Source organism: Prionailurus viverrinus, chromosome B4, assembly GCF_022837055.1.
Source record: "Prionailurus viverrinus isolate Anna chromosome B4, UM_Priviv_1.0, whole genome shotgun sequence".
In the NCBI taxonomy this organism is placed as follows: Eukaryota; Metazoa; Chordata; class Mammalia; order Carnivora; family Felidae; genus Prionailurus; species Prionailurus viverrinus.
The window spans coordinates 26,657,509-26,681,583 of NC_062567.1; the positions used below are offsets into that span (position 1 = coordinate 26,657,509).

At 36.9% G+C, this 24,075-nt stretch overlaps 1 protein-coding gene across 18 annotated transcripts in view; it reads left to right on the forward strand.

The window, feature by feature from the left end:
* LOC125170263 (coiled-coil domain-containing protein 7-like) overlaps nt 1-24,075 on the forward strand; it is a 305,241-nt gene that overhangs the window by 147,476 nt on the left and 133,690 nt on the right. For 14 of the 18 annotated variants that reach the window (XR_007153952.1, XR_007153953.1, XR_007153951.1 and 11 more), the window contains 5 exons: nt 12,229-12,339; nt 13,564-13,605; nt 18,362-18,487; nt 18,827-18,964; nt 21,841-21,942. Coding sequence is in view for 14 of the 18 variants with exons in the window: in XM_047866717.1 (XP_047722673.1) it covers nt 12,229-12,339; nt 13,564-13,605; nt 18,362-18,487; nt 18,827-18,964; nt 21,841-21,942 (519 nt within the window). In the remaining 4 variants the exon portion in view is untranslated. Of the gene's footprint in view, nt 1-12,228; nt 12,340-13,563; nt 13,606-18,361; nt 18,488-18,826; nt 18,965-21,816; nt 21,943-24,075 lie in introns of all 18 variants that reach the window. The other 4 variants (XM_047866720.1, XM_047866724.1, XM_047866729.1 and 1 more) reach the window with 4 other exon arrangements.

Here is a 24,075-nt window from a genome sequence, read left to right on the forward strand (position 1 = left end):
CTACACATCTCCACTGAACTATGATGAGAGCAGAAGTCTTCACATTCCCTCCCTGCCTCCCCCACTGTGGGTACATGAGGCCTGGACAAACCCATTGTCTTATTTATTTTTGAAAGCCATAATGTCTTGGTAATAGTTGGTGGAGCACTCTGATTCTTGGCAAGGATCACTGGGAAAAACAGAAGCATAGCACCTGTATTAATCAAAGGATCCATTACCATAAGTAGTGGGTCTGTTGAGCCACTTATCCCACTACCTGGCCATAATGTTCTAGGAAAAGAGCCCATTAGTCTACTTATTGGGTCTAAGCCTATTTTTGGATAAACACACTATTTGATCTCTTTAAAACCTTTGCCTCGATGGTCCAGGAGTGTTTACTAGATTACCATTTTTATATCACTCTCTCTTATGGTCAATCATTGCTGTCTTGGCAGTATCCACTATTACTTGTCCAGAAATTTTCCAGTTAAGATCCAGATAATATCATAGACTAATTGCCCTGACCTTGAAACTTTGTTTAACTGAGCTTAATGTCCAGCAATAGCGGCACAAATGAACCTATAATTTTGAGTCTGGTAAAAAGTAATATCATCTACTATCCTCATACCTTTATTGTATATCCTAAGTACAATGGGCGGTTCATGAAATCACTACAGCCTCTTCAGTTATAGTTAAAACATGTTTTACAAGGGCAAGAATGAATCATCTGTCAAATCCAAAACAGTACCCAGCTGAGTAAGAAGAGAGTCTTGAACGTCTGTGTTTTTTTCATACCCCTTTCTTCCATCTCCTTGTGCAATGTATCCATTGTCAAAACTCTCTGAGAAAGGGTTTTTTTGTATTAGGAAACCAACAATATTACTTGACTACTTTATTTTTTTTTAACATTTTATTTAAATTCTAGTTAGTTAATATATAGTGTAATATTGGTTTCAGGAATAGATTTTAGTGATTCATCACTTAAAATAACATCCAGTGCTCATCATAACAAGTGCCCTCCTTAATACCCATCACTCATTTAGCTCATCCTCCACCCACCACCCTCTACAACCTTCATTTTTCTGTATATAGTTAAGAGTCTCTTATGGTTTGCTTCCCTTTCTCTTTTTTTACAGTCCCATATGTTCATCTGTTTTCTTTCTTAAATTCCACATATGAATGCAAACTGGTGTAGACAACCTGGAAAATAATATGGAAATTGCTCAAAAAGTTAAAAATAAAACTACCCTATAACCCAGCAATCGCACTACTAAGTATTACCCAAAGGATACAAAAATAGATTCAAAGGGGCACATGCACCCCGATGATTGTAGCAGTATTATCAACAATAGCCAAACTATAGAAAGAACTCAAATGTCCTTAGACTAATGAATGGGCAAAGAAGATGGTGTGTTTGTGTGTGTGTGTGTACACACACATACACAAATGTATACACATATATATACATATATATGTATATCTATGTATATACACACATATATATGTATATACACACATACAATGGAATATTACTCAACCATCAAAAAGAATGAAATCTTGCCATTTTGCTAAGCAAAATAAGTCAGAGAAAAATGAATACCACATGATTACTTCTTAAAAATATTACTTCTTTAAACATGAAGATGACTTATCCAAGTCTTAAAAGTTTCTTCAGGTCACCGGACAAAGTGGTTCTCAGGACTCTACATTCTTTTGCTAAAGCATGAATCTCAGTAAATCTCTGCATCATAAACTGCCCATCAGTTCCCACTACAGTAGAACTAATAATAGTATTGGGTACAACCAGCATGCAGGGTTTTCAATTTTTGGTTCCATAGCTGGTAAAACTATAAGTAATAGCTAAGGTCTTGCTTCTCCAGCTTTATCAAAATTCCTCTTGGATGTTCAATTCTACCTACCCACTGGGTATCTTAGCCAAAAAAAAAAAAGGAAATAAATAGAAGAACCATTGTTCCCTCTCAGAAATTAAAAGTAAATAATAAAATAGCACTCTCTTAAAGCATGCTCCAGAGTCCGCTAGCACATCCTGAGACACCCTGACCTGAACTGTCATGTGCCCTATGGACCCTCTGACTCTTGCACATGACCTAGTAGTATCACTTTATGGAGCCCTGAGGATTCACTAATGTTCCTTCTAGAAGGGAATTGTGCTTAATTGACCACATTGCTGGCTGCACTAATTTGTAAGGAGAGAGCTACCTGTTTTTAAGTTGGTTAGTTAAGATAGCAAGCCAAATTGAAAGTGAAATTAAGCATTTATTCTGTTACTGTAATTTATTAGAAAGAGTCTAAACAAGAAAAGTTTCCAGTTACATCAGGTTTCCGTTTTCCTCCATAGAACAGCATTGGAGAGTCAGAATATCAGTGCTGGCAGGGGTAGGTTGTGAGAAGATCATCTTACAACCAAAGAAATTTCAAACAAAAGGCTCTTCTTGTTGTATAGACTTGGAGGCTGAAGTGAGTTAGTGGTGGGAGGGCAAGGAATAAAAGAAGTGAAAGCTATCAAAACTAATAAAAATGTCTACAATGAAATGATAATGAAAAACCAAACTATGTAGAAGCATATGAACAGTACAGTATCTTAGATGAATCCTCCATGCATAAAAATGCCTCAAAATTGAGTCACATGGATTAGTAATGCAGATATTTCCAGTTGTATGGGCCTTAGTCTTTGACTGCAACCACTGCCAATGTCTACACTTCACTGGCTGTGAATCAAGTCTAGCGTGGAATCTGAAGATTCCCCCTGTGACAACTGCCAGATAAGGCCTTTGCAATTGTCTAAGGTTGGGCCTAAAAGATCACACATGGGAATTTGGCTGTTAAAAATGCTTCAGTGTAAACACATATGCATATCAACATACATGTACATATATTATATATAGGCATAGCCATACTCACCTATGCTTATGTACATATACATGTGAACATATACATGAATATGCATATTCATGCATATTATAGAAATATTTAGAAATAATTATTTCTCACAGAAATATTCAATTCCAATCTATTCCTTCAAGACCTGTTCTTTCCTTTCTCTATTTCACGTATGTCCTGCCTTCTGAAGTGTGAATCAATCTACACAACATCAATATATTTAATCATTTGATCTGTATTTTAGTACTTCTTAAATTGTTTCAGAATGCAGAGCACTAGAGAAAACACTAGAAAAATAAGCTTACTAAACAAGATTTGTGATTTGTTTACACTTTACCCCTCCACTGTTTTGTGCAGGAGTAAGTGTATATTTCAAACACTTTATTGATTTGTTTGCATTATTGTTTTCTTACTTATGCCAGTAGGTTTATTTCCTTATATTTAGTTCCAGTTTTAATTCCAATTCTTATCTTTTATGATTTAAGGTTCTTTCTATTGAGATATAATTGACATGTGATATTATATTACTTTCAAGAGTACAACATAATGATTCAATGTATATGTACAGTTGATTCTTGAACAGCATAAGGGTCTATGTTCATGCAGGTCCACTTATATGAAGATTTTTTTTCAAATATAGTACTATAAATGTACCTTATGATTTCCTTAATACCATTTTTCTTTGTCATACTTTATAAGAGTACAGTAGAAAGTACATATAACATACAAGCTATCTGTTAATCAACTGTATTAGCTATCATCAAGGCTTCTGGTAAACAGTAGGGTGTTAGTAGTTCAGGTTTAAGGGAGTCAAAAATTATACATTGATTTTTGACTGTATGGGGGAGGTCAGAGCCCCTAACCCCCACATTGTTGAAGGGTTAGCTGTATATTGTGAAATGATCACCACAATATGCAGAATTAACATCTATCACCACACATAGATACAATTTATTTCTTATGCTGAGAACTTTTAAAGTCTACTCTCTTAGCAACTTTATGGTATATAATATAGTATCATTAACTATAATCACCATGTGGTACATTATATCCCCAGGACTTATTTATTTTATAACTGGACATGTGTACCTTTTGACCATTTTCACCCATTTGCCCTTGTTCCGGTTCTGGCAACCACCAGTCTGTTCTGTGTGGTGGTGGTGGTGCTCTTCTTCTTCTTCTTCTTCTTCTTCTTCTCCTTCTCCTTCTCCTTCTCCTTCTCCTTTTCCTCCTCCTCCTTCTCCTCCTCCTCCTCCTTCTTATTCTCCTTCTTCTCCTTCTTCTTCTTCTTCCCCCTCCTCCTCCTCCTCCTTTTCTTTTTTTAGCTCTACCTATAAGTGAAATCATAGTATTTGTCTTTTTCTCTGACTTACTTCACTTAGCATAACCCCTCATTGCATGCAGGTTGTCACAAAAGGCAGTATTTTCTTCTTTTTATGTGTGGATAATATTCCTATATATGTGTAAGTCACAGTTTTAAAATCCATTCATCTATTGATGGCCACTTAGATTGCTTCCATGTCTTAACTATTGTAATTAATGCTACAGTGAACAAGGGAATTCAGATATCTTTTTGAGTTACTATTTTGTTTCCTTTGGAAAAATACCTAGAAGTGGAATTGTTGGAACATATGCTAGTTCTATTTTTGATCTTTTGAAGAACCTCCATACAGTTTTCTATAGTAGTTGTAACAACTTACATTTCTATGAACAGTACACAAGGAGAGGAGTTAAGATGGTGGAGAATTTGGAGATGGGATTTCTCTCATCCCTCAAACACAGCTGTATTGAGGTCACATCACTTGGAAACACCCAGGAAATCAATCTGCAGGGTGGCAGAAGGATCTCCACAGGTGGAGGGAGACAGTTTGGCAGGATCGAGGTGCATGTATGTGAATTGGGGGAGAAAATGGAATAGGTACAGAGGGGAGGAAACTCATTCTGTGGAGAGACAAAGGGAAAGGTAGACAGGTTGTAGAATTGCTGTTTTGAGTTAGTGTAAGGAAAACTTCTCTGGACCATTGACTAGAGAACAAGAAATCAGAGAGTACTAGTTTCTATTTTGCAAACAGCCTCAGGAGCTGAAAATCAGAGTTGTCAAAAGTGTATGACTCTCCAGACTGAAGCCACTGCGTGTGCTTGTGCCTGATGGGAGGATGCCAGCCTTGGGAGACAGCAGCCATCTCAGGAGTGCACCGGGAGAGAACAGTTCCCTTCCTCTAGTACTGTGGGAAGAGGGTTTATTGCCTCCTCAAGGAGAAAAGACAATGCAGGCGCCAGCCAAAGGCCTTTTATTGGCGGCACTAAGGGGCACTACATCACCAGAACAGGATCTACATAGTGCAGGGCCCTTTAAGACATCAGGTTTAGAATCCCAACTGAGGACTTAGCAGGAATGGGAGACTGTTGGAGCAGGGTAAGCCCACTGCCTGCGCTACTCTGTAAGGGCTGCCTGAACAGTGTGGTTTGAGACATCTGGTCTGGGGCAGAGAGATTGGGGTGTTGCTATTTTTCTCCTCAACAGGAACACAGTGAGACTTCAGGGAGCAGCACAAGTGGGCCCCAGTGGAGGCGGGACCAACTTACACCAAACCCCCCTCCTCTGTGCCTGGCAACTGTTTATCTACTGGAGGAAGACTGCACCAGCCAGCACAGCCACAGGACCCAGTTAGCAACAGATAATTGGTTTTTGTTTTTGTCTGTTAGTCTGTCTTCTTCTTATCTTTTCCTTTCATTTCCTTTCTTTTTGTTCTTTCCTTTCCTTTTCTTGGTCTTTTTCCTTTCCTTTCCTTTCCTTTCCTTTCCTCTCCTTTCCTCCCTTCCCTTTCTTTCCCTTTCCTTTTCATTTTCCTTCTACCCTCTCCTTCTTTTTTCTGTTGGAATCAGGCTTATAGTTTCTGATTTGGTTTTGATCAATTTTTATCATATATATTTTTTTTCTGTTTTGTTTTTTTAATCAGGCATTTTTACTTTATTCTTTTTATACCTTTTCTGCATCTCCTTTATTTTCCTTTCTCTCTCTCTGGATTAAGCCTGATTTGTTTGTTTGTTTGTTTGTTTGTTTGTTTTACTGTCTTCTTGGTCTCTTTTTTTCCACTTTCATTTTTCTCTTTGTATGTGATCAAGCTTCCCCCCCTCCTTTACTTCAAAACACACCTGGTGGAAGGTAGAAACACTCCACCACTACAAGCAAAGAGGAGCTTTGCAGAGGACTGACAAGTGGGAGAGAGCAGCCAAAAAGTAACAACAGAGTGCATGCAACACACTCCAAAAACACTTCCTGAAGTTCCAGGCCATGGACAGTGTATGGCCCCTTTTTAATACAGTAGTACTTGCAGGCACAGGATTAATAAAAAGCTATTAAAATATATAAAAGACAGAAACCTATCCAAAATGGCAAAAAGGAAGAATTCTCTTCAAAAGAAAATCCAGGAAGAAATGACAGACAGAGAAGTGCTCATAACAGGTATAAACAATATATCTAAGAACTTAGAATAACAGTCATAAGACTAATAGCTGGGCTTGAAAAAGGCATAGAAGATAGCAGAGAATCTATTGCTGAAGATATCAAAGACCTAAGAGATAGCCACAATGAATTAAGAAATGCTGTAAATGAGATACAAAATAAACTAGATACAGTGACAGGATGGAAGAAGCAGAGGAAAGAATAGATGAACTAGATGATAAAATTATGGAAAATGATGAAGCTGAAAAAAAAGAGGGAAAGAAAATTACTAGATTATGAGAGCTAAGTGATTCCATGAAATGAAATAGTATCTGTATCATAGGAGTTCCAGAAGAAGAGACAGTGAAAGGGGCAGAAGGTTTATTTGAACAAATTATAGCTGAGAACTTCCCTAATCTGGGGAAGGAAGCAGGCGTTCAAGTCCAAGAGGTACAGAAAACTCCCTTTAAAATCGGCAAAAACAGGTCAACACCATGACATATAGTGAAACTGGCAAAATACAAAGATAAAGAGAGAATTCTGAAAGTAGCTAGGGACAAATGGGCCTGAACTTGCAAGGATAGACACATAAGGGTAATAGCAGACCTGTCCACTGAAACTTGGCAGGCCAGTAGGGAGTGGCAGGAAATATTCAATGTGCTAAATAAGAAAAATATACATCCATGAATCCTTCATCCAGCAAGGTGGTCATTCAGAATAGGAGAAATAATGGCTTTCCCAGAGAAACAAAAGCTAAAGAAGTTCAAGGCCACTAAACCAGCCCTGCAGGAGATTCTAAGGGGGATTCTGTGGGTGGAAAGCAGCAAAGACTACAAAGGACCAGAGACATCTCCACAAACACAAAGCCCACAGATAACAGTGGCACTAAATCTGTATCTTTCAATAATCATTCTGAATGTAAATGTACTAAATGCCCAATAAAAGACATGGGGTATCAGAATGAATAAAAAATACAAGATCCATCTATATGCTGCCTACAGGAGATTCATTGTAGACCTCAGGACACCTGCAGATTCAAAGTGAGGGGATGGAAAACCATCTGTCATGCTAACAGATATCAAAAGAAAGATGGAGTAGCCATGCTTCTATTAGACAAACTAGATTTTATTTTATTTATTTTTAAATGTTTATTTGTTTTTGAGAGAGAAACAGAGACAGAGAGCAAGTTGGGGAGAGCAGAGAGACGGAGACATAGAATCCGAAGCAGGCTCTAGGCTCCAAGCTGTCAGCATAGAGCCTGACGTGGGGCTCAAACTCACAAGCTATGAGATCATGACCTGAGCTGAAGTCAGACACTTAACCAACTGAGCCACCCAGGTGCCCCCAGACAAACTAGATTTTAAAACAAAGAGTCTGACAAGAGTTGAAAAAGGGCATTCTATCATAATTAAGGGGTCTATTCATCAAGAAGAGCCAACAATTGTAAAAATTTATGCCCCAACGTAAGACACCAAAATATATAAATCAATCACAAACATAACTAAATGTATAGATAATAATATCATGATAATAGGGGACTTTAATATTCCACTTACAACAATGGACAGATCATCTAGGCAGAGAATAAGGGAACAATGGCTCTGAATGACACATTGGGCCAGATGGACTTAATAGATACATTCAGAACTTTTCATTCTAAAGCAACAGAATACACATTCTTCTTTAGTGCACATGGAACATTCTCCAAAATAGATCACATATTGGGTCACAAAACAGCCCTCAGGAAGTGTAAAAAGATTGAGATCATACCATGCATATTTTCAGATCACAACACTGAACAACACTATGAAACTTGAAATCAGCCACAAGAAAAAATTTCGAAAGTCCCCAAATACATGGAGGTTAAAGAACTTCCTACTTAAGAATGAATGGGTCTACTGGGAAATTAAAGAAGAAATTTAAAAATATATGGAAGCAAATGAAAATGAAAACACGATAGTGCAAACACTTTGGGATGTAGCAAAGGCAGTCCTAAGAGGATAATACATTGCAATTCAGGTCTATCTCAAGAAGCAAGAAAGGTACCAAATACACAACCTAAGCTTACACCTAAAGGAGCTAGAAAGACAGCTGCAAATAAAGCCCAAACAAACCCAGCAGAATAGAAATAATAAAGATTAGAACAGAAATAAGCAATATAGTAGAATATACTAAAACAGAGTAGAACAGATCAATGCATCTAAGATCTGATTTTTGAAAGAATAAACAAAATTGATAAACCCTCAGCCAGACTTCTCAACAAGAAAAGACAGAGGGCCCAAATAGATAAAATCATGATAGAAAGAGGAGAGATTACAGCCAACACCACAGAAATATAATTATTAGAGAATACTATGAAAAATTATATGCTAACAAACTAGAAAATCTGGAAGAAATGGGAAAATTTCTAAACATTCACACACTACCAAAACTCAAACAGGAAGAAAGGAAAAGTTTGAACAGACCCATACCCAGCAAAGAAATTAAATCAGTTATCAAAAATCTCCCAACACATAAGAGTCCTGGGCCAGATGACTTCCCAGGGGAATTCTACAAGACATTTAAAGCAGAGTTAATACATATTCTCAAATTGTTGCAAAAAAAAAAAAAATAGAAACAGAAGTAAAGCTTCCAGTCTCATTCTTTTTTTTAATTTTTAAAATATTTATTCTTGAGAGAGACAGAGACAGAGTGCAAGCAGGGGAGGGGCAGAGAGAGAGGGAGACACAGAATCTGAAGCAGGCTCCAGGCTCTAAGCTGTTAGCACAGAGCCCAACACAGGGCTCAAACTCACGGACCATGAGATCATGACCTGAGCCAAAGTTGGATGCTTAACTGACTGAGCCACCCAGGCGCCCCATCATTCTATGAAGCCAGCATTACCTTGATTCCAAAAACAAAGACCCTACTAAAAAGAATTACAGGCTAAGGTCCCTGAGGAACACGGATGCAAAAATTCTAAGAAATTACTAGCAAAAATACTAGCAAATTGAATTCAACAGTATATTAAAAGAATTATTCACCATGATCAAGTGGGATTAATTTCTGGGCTGTAGGGTTGGTTCAATGTTCACAAATCAATCAACATGATACATCACTTTGATAGAAGAAAGGATAAGAACCATATGATGCTGCCAATAGATGCAGAAAAAGATTTTGACAAAATACAGCATCTTTTCTTAATAAAAACCCTCAGAAAGTTGGGATAGAAGGAACATACCTTATTCTAAAAGCCATATATGAAAGGCCCACAGCTAATATCATCCCAAATGGGAAAAAACTGAGAGCTTTCCCCCTGAGATCAGGAACACGACAGGGATAACTACTCTCACCATTATTGTTTAACATTATTTCAAGTCCTAGCATCAGCAATCAGACAACAAAACGAAATAAAGGGCATTCAAAATGGCAAAGAAAGAGTCAAACTTTGATTCTTAGCATAATATTCTACATGGAAAACCTGAAACACTCCACCAAAAACTTCTAGAGCTGTTACAAGAATTCAGCAAAGTTGCAGGGTATTAAATCAATGTACAGAAATTGGCCGCATTGCTATACACCAAAAATGAAACAAGAGAAAGACATATCTTGAAATTGATCCCATTTACAATTGCATCAAGCACCATAAAATATCTAGGAATTAACCTAACTAAACTGGTAAAAGATCTGTATGATGAAAACTATAGAAAGTGTATGAAAGAAATTGAAGAAGACACAAAGAAATGGAAAAACATTTAAGGCTCATGGATTGGAAGAACAAATTTTGTTAAAATGTCCATACTACCCAAAGGAATCTACACATTTAATGAAATCCCAATCAAAATAGCAGCAGCATTCTTCACAGAGCTAGAACAAACAATCTTAAAATTTGTATGGAATCACAAAAAACCCTAATTCACCACAGTAATGTTGACAAAGAAAACCAAAGCTGGAGGCATCACAATCCTGGACTTTAGCCTGTATTACAAAGCTGTACTCATCAAGGCAGTATGGTACTGACACAAAAACAGACAAATAGACTAATAGAGTAGAATAGAGAACCCATAAATGGACCCACAAATATATGGCCAACTAATCTTTGACAAAGCAGGAAAGAGTATCCAATGGAAAAATATAGTCTCTTCAGCAAATGGTGTTGGGAGAAATGGACAGCAACATGTGGAAGAATGAACCTAGACCGCTTTCTTACACCGTACATAAAAATAAATTCAAAATGGATGAAAGACCTAAATGTGAGACAGGAATCCACCAAAGTACTACAGGAGAAAACAGGCAACAACCTCTCTGACCTTGGCTGCAGCAACTTCTTACTAGACATGTCTCAGAAGGCAAGGAAAATAAAAGCAAAAATGAACTATTGGAACATCATTAAGGTAAAAATATTCTGCAAAGCAAAGGAAACAATCAACAAAACTAAAAGGCGACTGGTGGAATGGGAGAAAATATTTGTAAATGACATATGAAATAAAGGGTTAGTATCAAACATCTATAAAGAATTTACCAAACTCAACACCCCAAAAAAACAGATAATCCAGTGAAGAAATGGGCAAAAACAATGAATGAACACTTTTCCAAAGAAGACATTTAGATGGCAAACAGACACATGAAAAGATGCTCAACATCACTCATCATCAAGGAAATAGAGATCAAAACCACACTGAGATACCACCTCACACCTGTCAAAATGGCTAAAATTAACAGCTCGGGCAACAACAGATGTTGGTGAGGATGTGGAGAAAGGGGAATACTCTTGCACTGTTGGTGGGAATGCAAACTGGTGCAGCCACTCCAGAAAACAGTATGGAGTATCAAAACATTAAAAACAGAATTACCCTGTGACCCATCAATTTCACTATTAGGATTTGTACTACTAGGAATTGTACTACTAGGAATTTATCCAAAGGATACAGGAGTGCTGATTCGAAGGGGTACATGCACCCCAGTGTTTATAGCAGCACTATCAACAATAGCCAAAGTATGAAAAGAACCCAAATGGCCATCAACTGATGAATGGATTAAGAATTGGCATACATATTCAATGGAATACTACTCATCTTGAAAAAGAATGACATCTTGCCATTTGCACCAATGTGGATGAACTGGAGGGTATTGTGCTAAGCAAAATAAGTCAGTCAGAGAAAGACACATATTGTTTCCTTTGCTTTGCAGAATATTTTTACCTAGCTTTATACTTGAAAGAACTGGAAAGAGAAAAACAAATTATGATCAAAGTTAGCAGAAGGAAAAGAATAATAAAAGTTAGGGCATAAATAAATAAAAATAGAAAAACAATAAAAAAAATCACTAAACTAAGAGTTGGATTTTTGAAAAGATAAACAAAATTGACAACCAATAACTAGGCTAAGAAAAAAGAGAGGACTCAAATAGATAAAATCACAAATGAGGACTATTACTTCTGATGTCACAGAAATTTTTAAAAAATTATAATGGAATATTATGAACGATTAAACATCAACAAATTAGGCCAGCCTAGAAGAAGTGGGTGAATTCCTAGAAATATACAAAATACTAAGGCTGAATCAAGAAGAAATAGAAAGCTTAAATGGGTAAGTAACAAATAAACGTATTGAGAGTTATCAAAAGGCACTCAACAAAGAAAATTCTAGGATCAGATGACTTCATAGGTGAATTTTACCAAAAATGTGTAGAAAAATTAATACCAACCCTTCTTAAACACACACACATAGTGAGACAGGCAAGGGATGTGTGTGTGTGTGTGTGTGTGTGTGTGTGTGTGTGTGTGTGTAAAGGGAACATTTCTTTTTAAATCCATTTGGGATGATATAACAAAATACCATGGACTGTGTAGCTTGTAAACAAGATAAATTTATTTCTCATAGTTAAGGAAGCTGGGAGTCTAAGATCAAAGTCTCTTTATGTAGCTAATGATGATGTACCAGATAAAAACCTTATGCTTAAGCATCAAGACTCAAAGTCAGAAACAGAAATGCAAGTAAAGAAACAAAAAACTTCCCAAGGTGAAACATTCATTAGTAAGTAGAATAATTATAGATAAACCTAAATTATTTTAAGTTATATTCATCAAATCTCTTTACTTTGGTTCATGAATATGTATTTGAACATATATTTTATAGAGATTTTTACACTTTGATTTAAAGTATGAATATCCTAAGATAGTTAAAGAACAAAAACAAAAGTATTGATAACTTCTGGTTGGAATTGCTTGTATTGAGACTATTTCACAGTCATGAGTCATATGTCAGTATCCACTGAAGCTCAATAATAGACCACTAATTATTTCTTAAAGGGTGTATATTTTTCACCTAGCTACTGGTAGAGATTATGGATTCAAAGGTCCAACAGATGCCTCTTATCTGTGGCAGTGTTTTTCTTCCTAAAGTTCCAACTGGCAAAGAGAGACATTGTTGAGATCTGTAACTCGAAAAGCAAAATGGATCAGAGGAGACTAGAGGAAGGGTTGCCTCAGTGTGAGGGCTTCCAGGTCATTCTTCTGGTTGTGGATCCATTAAAAATCCATTTACCTTTCTTATAATCCCAGTGATAGGGAGCATTGAGCATGCAAGTAAGTGAATAGTTCCATCAATTATCAGGTATCCTTTATAATTGTTGTAGCATAGAGGGCCAAAGCCAGTTTCCTCTAATGGGATGAGACACCATACCTCTTGTAAATAATGCCCAGGAATTTCATTTGGGTACTAGGTTCTTGAACTTTGTAATAATGGTCCATCAAGTTACCACCTGTGCATCAGCAAGGTGTCTAGCCCTTGGTTTTGGTTAATTCCTTGTCTGGAACCAATATAATGATATTATCAATAACATAGAAAGCTATTCCTCCCTCTGGTAGTGGGATATTTTCCAGGTTATGATCTATGCATTGGTGACAGATCAAAAATTTAGATAGATTTGTAGAAGGATATGAGTGATGAGTTACACCCATTCTACACAAGAATGAACTGATACTAATAATTCCCAGGCAGAGGGATACTGAAAAGGGTTGCAATATCAATTGTTGCATAACAAGTTCCCACACTGTGGACAATAGTTTCTACATCAGTCAGTGTCAGATACTGCTAGTACCAAGGGCTGTCCTTTGTATTGAATGACCAAAATCAATTGAGTATGAACTCAAGGCCAGATGCATAAGCCAATAGATTTATTGAATGGGGACATAGTTTCCAGGAGATTTTTCTGTCTTAAGATCAGCAAAGAGTGAAATTATTTATCTTATTTCCCAGGAAGATTTTTGGGAGACAAAGGTGCTAGGTGCTGGCAATTAGGTAGGTTAACTGTTTTCTTATGCTCCCCTAAAATGGCTGTAACTGCAACAATTTCCATCAGGGCTTGGAAGAATGTGAGTGCAGTTTCTTATAGACAATATATCTCTAACACATATCTCTAATACATTTATTTTCTGGGGCCATAACAATGGAATTTTTTGTTGACCCAAGAGGACCCATCCATAGTCTGGTCTGGATAAGAGTTCCATTGCTGTTGGCCTCAGACCCCAAACCAGACAGCATTATTTGTGTTCCTGTCATCCTGATGTCAAGAGTTGTGATTACAGCCACTTATGCACCACTATTCAAAAGAAATTAAGAAATGAACTTGTCCACCATTTTCCAGTTAACTTCTTCCTTAGAAGAGGTCCTCAGGTGTCCACTGGGTATATTGGGATGTGGCCTATCCCCTTGTATTTTTCATTTTTGAAAGGAAAAAGTTCAGAGTAAAAATTGGCTGGGCTTTCTGACTCCTATCAAGATTCACTGGGAGGACATTTGGGATCTTTACATGATTTGGCTATTGTTGATAATGCTGCTATATACACTGAAGTGTAAGTATCCCTTCAGATCAGTATTTTTTATTTCTTTGGGTAAATACCTAGTAGTAGTTAGTTCTATTTTTAACTTTTTGGGGAACCTCCATACTGTTTTTCAGAGTGGCTACACCAGTTTGCATTCCGACTAGCAGTGTAAGAGAGTTCCTTTTTTTCTGCATACTTACCAACATCTTTGTCTCCTGTGTTGTTAATTGTAGCCATTCTGATGGGGTGAGGTAATATCTCATTGTAGTTTTGATTTATATTTCCCTGATGATGAATGATGTTGAGAATATTTTCATATGTTAGCCATCTAGATGTCTTCTTTGGAAAAATGTCTATTCGTGTTTTCTGGCCATTTTTTAACTGGATTTTCATTTTTGGGTGTTGTCATTTATAATTTATTTATATATTTTGGATACCAACCCTTTATTGGATATGTCACTTTTAAATATCTTCTCTCATTCTGTAGATTTCCTTTTAGCTTTGTTGATTGTTTCCTTCACTGTGCAGAGACATTATATTTTGATGTTCATTTTGCTTTTGTTTCCTTGCCTCAGGAGATGTATCTAGTAGAAAGCTTCTATGACCAATGTCAAAGAGGTTCCTACCTGTGTTCTCCTCTGAGATTTTGATGGTTTCATGTCTCACATTTAGATCTTTAATACATTTTGAATTTGTTTTTATGTGTGTTGTAAGAAAATGGTTCAGTTTCATTCTTTTGCATGTTGCTCTCCAGTTTTCCCAATACCATTTGTTGAAGAGACTATTTTTCTGATTGGATGTTGTTTCCTGCTTAGTTGAAGATTAATTGACCTTATAGTTGTGGGTTCATTTCTGAGTTTTCTATTCTGTTCCATTGATCTATGTGTTTGTTTTTGCACCAGTGCCCATACTGTCTTGATCACTACAGCTTGACTAGTGAATGAATAAAAATGTAACACACACACACACACACACACACACACACACACACACACTGAAATATTACTCAGCCATAAAAAAGAATGAAATCTTGCCATTTGCAATGTCGTGAATGGAGCTAGAGAGTATTATACTAAGTGAGATAAGTTATTCAGAGAAAGACAAATATCATATGATTTCACTCATATGTGGAATTTAAGAAACAGATAAACATGTAAAAAAAAGGAGGGGCAAACAATAAATCAGACTCTTAACTATAGAGAACAAACTTAGGGTTGCTGGAGGGGAGGTGGGCTGGGAGATGGGTTAAATGGATGATTAAGGGTATTTGTGATGAGCACTTGGTATTGTATGTAAGTAAGTGATATCACTAAATCCTATACATGAAACTGATATTAACTGTATGTTAACTAACTGGAATTTAAATAAAAGTTTGGAAGAAAAAAAACATTCTAAGGAGTAGAGTGATAACACTTGTTTTTGTCACAGTAACTGTCACCATGTATACCATAGTGGTACAGACTGTTGAGTGCTCCTGAATACTACCTGTCCATGAGTACCTTGGTAAAGAGTCCTTCAGTCTCTTCATTTGAGAACCCACTGATGGGCAACTGAACTTATATATCTCATCTAGAAAACCTTTGCTTATCTTGTCCAGGTTTAGCTGCCCAATTACCATTTTATATCATTTTTCTGCTGGTCAATAGTTGCTACCTTGACAGAACAATTCCATGCCCACTTCTGTGGGCAACATTGCTGTTGTCCAGTCTCTCCAAGGGGTTTTGTATTCACAAGCCCCACAGATGCTAGTCTCCCTCAATAAGTTTAAAAAGATTATCTCCTGTACTATTGAGGGGAACTACCCAGTCTCTAAGGTCTCTTCAGGTCACTGGATCAAGTGACTCTCAAGACCCTACATTCTTTTTTCCTTAAAGAACATATCTCAATAAATTAATGAGTCGTAGGCTAACTATGACACGGAGGGGTTCTTAAAATTAACAGCACTGAGTGCAACTCAGCATGCTAGATCTCTGATTAACTTTAGGTCCTATCACCAGAGGACCAAAGGCAGTAGCCAAGGTATTGCTTCCCTAGCTTAGAGTTCATCTGTTGAATATCTAATTTGACCACTCACTGTGTGTTTTGGCCAGTGAATTGAGAGGTAAATAGAAGGACCATTGTTTATGCCCAGAATTTAAAAGTAAAGTATATGTAAATAATACAATAGTACTCTCCTGGAGAGCCCCAGTCAGTGTCCACTAGCACTTCTGGAGATACATTGTCTTGTCTGATGATGTGCCCTGTAGGACCCTATGACTTTTGTGAATGATCCAGTTGTATCCCTCAAAAGAGTCTTGCAGACTCACTAGCACCTTCCAAAGTTCTCCTTCCAGAATTTTACTTTATTGTTGACTATGCCAATTTGTCAGAGAAAAAGCTGCCAATTTTGACTTCGTCAATTTAGATAGCAAGCCCAACTGAAAGTAACAGTTAAGCTTTTATTCACTTACTACAATAGTATAAACAAGAGTCTAAATAGGAAAACGTCTTTCATTTACTCCACAGAACCAAACCAGCAAAGGGTCAGATGTATCAGTACAGATGGGAGTGAAGTTTGGGGGAAGATAATCTCATAGCTGAAGAAGCCCCAAACAAAAGGTTCTGGTCTGTTTTTTAATCCAGAAGCCTTGCAAATATTGATGTAGGATGACTAGGAGTACAGAAGTCCTAAATACTGAGTTGAAATGAGAAAGGTATCTTTAAATATCCCTAGTAAAGTGGCCTATTGAGAAGTGCCTAAAAAGTACAGTGTATTAGCTGACTCCTCCATTTTTCACAAGAAGGCCTCTAATGGAGGCACCTCGCATGGAAACAGAATGCATAAGAGCATGCCATGGATGGGTCTTAGTCTTTGACTGCAATTACCTCAAGTGTCTGGCATTCATAGGCTGTGAATTAAACTTGGTGTGGGTGTTAAATTCCACTCCCCTTCCCCACTGTAAGTACTGCCAGGTAGAAACTTTGTAATTGTCTATGATTGGGCCTAAAATGTCAAATGTAGGATTTTGGCCTGGAGTTGGACTCCTATATATACATATGTATATATACACATACACCTATTTATACACACACACACATATGTGCACATATACATGCATATACACATGCAGAGACATATTTAGATAGCAAGCCAAATTGAAAGTAACAACTAATTTCTAAATTAATTTAGAAATCATGAGTTCTCATGGACATCTTAAATTTCAGTCCATCCCCTCAGTACTTGTTCTTCCCTTCCTTTTTTTCATATGCAGATGTTCTTTCTTTTATAGTGTGAACCTGACTCTGAACAACCATATTAATTTGCTCATCCCTACAACGTTTCTGAAATTATTTCAGAATTGCTTAGTATATGCCACTAGAAAAATAAACCTATTGAAAGATTCTGTTACATGTTTGTAGTCTGCCCCCTACTCTCTTGTTGAAGAATGAGGGTTTATGTTAAATAATAAATTGCTGAATTACTTAGATTAGTACTTTTTCTTTCTAAGGTTTCTTTCCATTTTAGTTGTCTTATACTTGACCTTATTTCAATATTTGGAATATGCATAATGTGATTGTACTTCTAAATTAGAAAATAAGTAAAAAGGTATACTTAGAGATTACCATTCCTTCCTCATTATTCCCCTCACATCTTATAGTTGATCATTTGTATTTTTTCTTACATGTTTCCTGTGTTTTCTGTTTTAAAGGTATCTATTTTGCTCTCTCCTTTTTTATTTTCTTTCTTTTAAAATCATTATCCCCATTTCTGGTTTCTTTTTTCCACGTAATATTATCTCCAGGAAATTCTTATAAGTCAGCTTATAAAGATCATTATCACATTACTTATGAGAATTTATACCATGCCATAGTTCATAGAATTATATCTTATTCAGTCACCCATACTTGAACATTTATGCAATTTTGAATATTTTTCAATGAAAAATAATGTAGAGATAATGTACATATGTTGTCACTTTTATTTTATTAATATGCATTAACATAAAGTATAAATAACACAAGAAAATTAGAGGCTAATATAAATATTTAATGCAAAATATTTTCTTGAATTAAGGAGATAGCTCCAACAATTACCCATTAAAACCCTTATCACCTTATTCATGTCAGATTTCACATTATAGTGATGTATTTATAATTGTTTATGTGAAAGAAAATGCTGCTATAGACTATTCCTAAGTTTGAAACTTAGGAATTTCACAATAGTTCTGTTTTGTTAAATGGTGATTTAAAAGCCTCTCTTTATGTAGCTCATGACAACGTAACAGATGAAAATCCTGTGCTTGAGCCACAAGAGTCAATGTCAAAAACCCAACTTCAAGTAAACAAACAAAAAATTGCTAAAGAGGAAAGAGTCACTAGTAAGTATAATAATTATACATAAATATTTTAAATTAATCATATCAGAAGATTGTTTTACTTTGGTTCATGAATATGTATATGAGCATATATTTTGTAGAAAATTTATAGTTTGATTTTGAATCTGAATATCCTAATTGGAGAAGAAAGTCAAAGTATTCATAACTTTTGTTGGTTTCTGCTTGAAAGACAATTTCACATCCATAAGTCATGTGCTCACTATCCACTAAGAACCAATGACCGACCAGTAGTATCTCAAGGGGTGTATACATTTTAGGAAGATTTTGGGTTCAGTAACCCACCAGTCACCTCTGACTTGTGGCATTGTCCTTCTGTCATAGAACTCAAATTGGTAGATAAGGTGTTGAGATCTGTAACTCAAAAGGCAAATGTGGATCAAAGGAACAAACTAGAAGGGTTGCCTGAGAGGCCTGCTGGAGGATCCGTAAGGCATCCGTTTGGCTGGGACCCACTCAAAGGTAGAGGCCTTTTTGGTAACATTATAGATGGGTATCATTGAGATGTCTGCATAGGTAATATGAAAGTTCCAGAAGCTAAATAATCCCACTAATTACTGGGCCTCCTTTGTATTTTTTGGGTAGAGAGAGAAAAAAAAGCTTTACCCCTTAGAACTTGGAGTGAGACAATGTAATTCTTTCCATTTTGCCCCCATATTTTGCATGAGTATCAGGTTCTTGTGCCTTGTTTATATTAATGGTATAGCTGTGTTGCTGCACGTGGGTAATTACAGTATTCAGTCCTTGTTCGGTAGTACTCTTGTCGGGGTCCAGTGGAGAATGTCATAAATATAGTGGAAGGTTAGTACTTGATCTGGGGGCAGGGCTTTTTTCCAGGTTATAGGCTTATGGAAGGACATCAAGGGTATATTATAACCCATTACACATAGGGTAAACTTATGATCCTAATTACCGGTGTTGAACAGGGATGCTAGAAAGGGCATTTATGATACCAGTTGCTGCATACCTATTTCACTCACCTTGGGCAGTAAACTTCTATGAAGGTCACAATTCCAAGTGACACCAGCATCCATTTCTGTACTATGGTGCTGAGTGGTGTTAATAAATTGAGTCTCTAGCTACCCAAGGCCTTACACACAGACTGAAAGGGTTTATGAATAGAGAAAAAAATGTCACGGACAACTTTGTTTTATTAAGCTCAGCAATGAAGGTAAGTTTTTTTTTTTTTGTTTCCCTAGGTAGTGTTCTTGGATGGCAAAGGTGCTAGGCACTGGTAGCTTGGTAGGCTTATAGTTGTCCATATACCAAATTAAAATGGCCCTAAACTACATCTGTTGCCAGTAGGGCTTGGGGAGGAAAGGAGTGAGATGTACATAGAAAATACATCTATACAAATAATGTATTCAGTAATGGAAGCCATAACAGTGGAGATTTTTAGTGGCCTGTAAGGACACACCCATAGTTGAGTTTGGATAAAGGTCCCATTTAGTACGCTCAACCCCAAAACAATTGGACCTTATCTCTTTTCCCTTCATCCTAGTGTCAGTAATTATAGGGATCACATTCATATATGTACCAGTATCCAAGAGGCCTAGAAATGCAATTCTCACCCATCTTCCCATTGAACCATGACCTTGGCATACACCCTCATCCCCAGATGGAGATATAGGAATCTTGACCTAATTCTCATTGTTGTTTATACTGAAAGCTCAAAGTTTGGGTAAAAGTAGGTCGTGGGGGAGGAGAGGTCTCTGGTTATCCCAAGATAAACTAAGAAGTGCAGAAAGAAGAGCACTTGTGTTAGTCTTATATGTCATCACCATTTGGCTTCTAGTGGGGCTGTGTGTTGGGTGACCTATGGATCACTATCTGGCCATGAGTCCTTGTTGGAGAGTCCATTGATGTCATCCCTGAGGCCCCATTGTCGAGTAACCAGACTCAGAACTTTCCTTGGGGAAACACTTAATCAGATTGTTCAGAAGTGGGTTCCTGCTTAACATTTTTATGTTACTCCATTCACTAGTCAAACATCATTATTTCACATTAGCTGGTTTTTCCTTGCCCTGAAATCTGTCAGTTAAGAAGATTCAGGTTGTCTTGTGAACCAATTGACATCACCTTATAAGGAGGTTTAATTGAACTAGAAACCAGTAAAGGTGGTACAAATGACCCTGGAAATCTGAGTCTAGTTAACAATCTCCTAATCTGTTTACTGTGCTTGCCCCCCATTGTTCAACAAAAGGACCATCAGAGTGGCTCCTTGTGGCTCATCTTTCAGGTGGCTATAAAAGTGATCCAAACAGCCTTTCTGGTCTAAGGACACTCAATATTGGTGGGCCAAACCTGAGAAAGGAGCTGAGGACCAAATGTGTCTAGAGTTTACATTATTGCCTTCCCCACTTCCTTGTCTTCCTTGGTCAAGTGGCCACTGTGAGGGCACTCTGAATGAGTGAGTCTGCTGTGATGCATCCCCTCACTAAATTTCATAAGTTACCTCCTTAACGATGGAGGCAAACTACCTCATACTCTGTGCTCTCCTCAGCTCACTAGCAAAGCGATGTTGAAGGTTTTGTATACTTGTTCATTAAAAATGAGTCTCAAATATATACTAAATCATAGACTGTTCCTCAGTGTGAGGGACATGCCTAGCACTATCAAAAGTTATTTAGTAAAATTCAACAAACATCGTCCACAGTGACTTTGGAAAAAACTAAAAACTACTTTTTTTCCCTGATTTATCTTTCATGTTTAATTTTGTAAAGGTAAATATCTATTTTTAAATTTCCTTTCTGTTATTTCCTAAAAGATAATGTACTAGATACCCTTTCTACCAGTTTTTTTATTCCACTTAACATTATATCCTGGACATTCCTCCATCAGTTTGATTGGATCTTTTCTTCATTTCTTTTAGAGTTGCGTGTACAGTTGTTTGGATCATACTATGTACCATAATTGATATTACTATAGTTTCTAGTATATACCTTAGTTTATTGAACCAATCTCCTATGTTTGCATATTTATGTGGTTTTGAATATTTTGCAATTACAAATATGCTGTAATGAATAATCTTGTGCATATATATTTTCATTCCTTCATCAATAATTATGTTTTAATTTAAAGGATTAACAGAAATAAAAACTCAATTGAGACATATTTGAGAACTATGAATGTTAATGGAATAATGAGACAGTTTTAATACATCCATTAAAAACTCTTCTCACCATTTTCATATTGGACCTATAATTATGATAATTTACTTATAACTTTTTAAAAATGAGAGAAAACTTTGCTGTGCATTTGTCAATATTTTGAAAGCCTGGAATCTCACAATATTTTTGTTTTTCCATTTACTGGACTAAATGCCTCTCTTTATGTAGCTCATGATAAAGTACCTGGAAATTATGATCCTAAAGACTCAATGTCAAAAACTCAACTGCAAGTAAAAAAACAAAGAGCTTCCAAAGGGGAAAGATTCTATGGTAAGTATGGTAATTATAGATAGCTTTAAATGAAATTCATTGGAAGATCATTTTTCTTTGGTTTATGAATATTTGTTTCAGTATATTTTTATAGAAATCAAAGCTTGACTAAAGTTAAGTACCCTAAGATAACTATAGAACAAAGGGAGAAGTATTGATATTCTTTGTTGGTATTTCCTGTCCTATGGTTATTTCTTGGTCAAGGGCAACCCTCAGTGTCCGCAAAGGTCCTGTAACTGGCCAATAATATCTCTTAAAGAATGTGTACCTTTCATCTGCCTCCTGGAGATATGGGTTTGAAAGACCAAAGGGGTACTTCTGACCTATGGCAGTGGCCTCCTGCCTTACCTTCTTTCAGGGAGAAGAGATTTTCCTGAGTTCTGTAAGTCAATGAGCCAATAGAGATTAGAGGGGCTCTGTGGAAGGGCAGCCTTGTGACCTGTTGGAGGGACTCTGGGGCATATTCTTGGTCATGGCCCTACTGAAAGGAACTGGCCCTTCTACTTATCCCACAGATAGGCCATCACAGACCCTAAATGGGGAATATGAGAGTGTAAGTAACTGACTTGTCCCATCAATTGCTGGGCTTTCATTTGTTAAAGTAGAGAGGGGCAAAGTTGGGCACTCTTCTCTGAAATGAGATGCCATGCCCCTTACAGAGCATGTTGAGGAATTCTATTAGGGTACCAGGTAACTGTACCTTGCCCGTAATACTAACCTCACTGATTTTCCATATGTGGATCTGCAGGACAATCAGTATTTGTTTAGTTGTGTCCGTGTTGGTAGATGTCATCAATAGAGTGGAAGTCTATTGATTTCTCTGAGAGTGGGACTTTTTCATGTCATCATTTGTGTGTTGATGGCAGATATTCAGAGAATTTTGACAGCCTTTTGGAAGTATAGTAGTGGCATATGACAACCCAATCCCTAAAGGCTACTGATTATGATCTTCCACAATAAAGGGATGCTAAAAAGGGCATTCATAATAGCAATTGCTGCATCCCAAGTTCCCTCAAATTTGGACATGGACGGTAGCACTGTCACAATGTAAATACCATAGTTGTAAGGTCTGTACTACAACATTAAGCTGCATAAATCAGTTGAGTCTCTATACACCCAAAGTTGTGAGCACAGATTGACTGAATTATTAGATAGTTAAATAGTCTCATGGAGAATTTTCATTTCATTCAACTCAGCAATTAGGGCAGCTATATATTTTTTTTCATCCTCAGGCAGGTGTTTTGGGAGACAAAGGCACTAGAAACTGGTAATTGGATAGGTTCAGTCTTCCACATGCCAACTAAAATGGACTTAACTGCAACAATTTCCATCAGGGCTGAGGAATTGGTACAAAGCGGGACTTCACATTGACAATTCATCTATAAATAATATGTATACTAATTGGGCCATTACAATGGAAGTTTGCAGTGATCTAAAGGGAAATATCCATAGTTGGATCTGGGTAAGGGTCCCATTGACAATGACCTCAAACCCAATGGTATTATTACCCAGATCCCTTGCCCTTACCCAGTGAACATTGTGTATTTTCCCTACATCTTGGTATCAGGTGTTGTGAAGGTCAGAGTCAAAAACATCAGTATCCAAAGGCCCAAGAAACACCATTCTTTCCTACCTCCCCATTAAATTCTGACCATAGCATAGGTCTTCCACTGATGGTGAAGGGACCTGGTCTAATGCATAGTCTTGTTCATTTCTGAAAACAAAGGGTTCTTGATAAAGGTTGATAGGCTCTCAGATTCATATCAAGATTCAGTGGAAAGAGCTGAGCAGTAGAACTTGTATTAGTCATAGGGGCCATCAGCATATGGACCCTGATTCACCTGCCTTTTGGGTACCCCATTGCCTAGTATCTGGCCATTAGTGCCTTGGTACAGAGTCAATCAACTTACTTTCTTGACACTCCCATTATTTGATATCCACTCATAGATCTCTTTGAGAAGGCCTTGACCTGGATTGTCCAGAAATGGGTGACTGATTACCATTTTCATATTGTTTTCACTGTTGGTCAATCATTGCAAGCTTAGCAGTAGCTGCTATTTTTATGTAATAATTTGCCACTTAATATTCAGATTATATGGTACCCAATGACCTGATCTTATGAATAAATTTAAT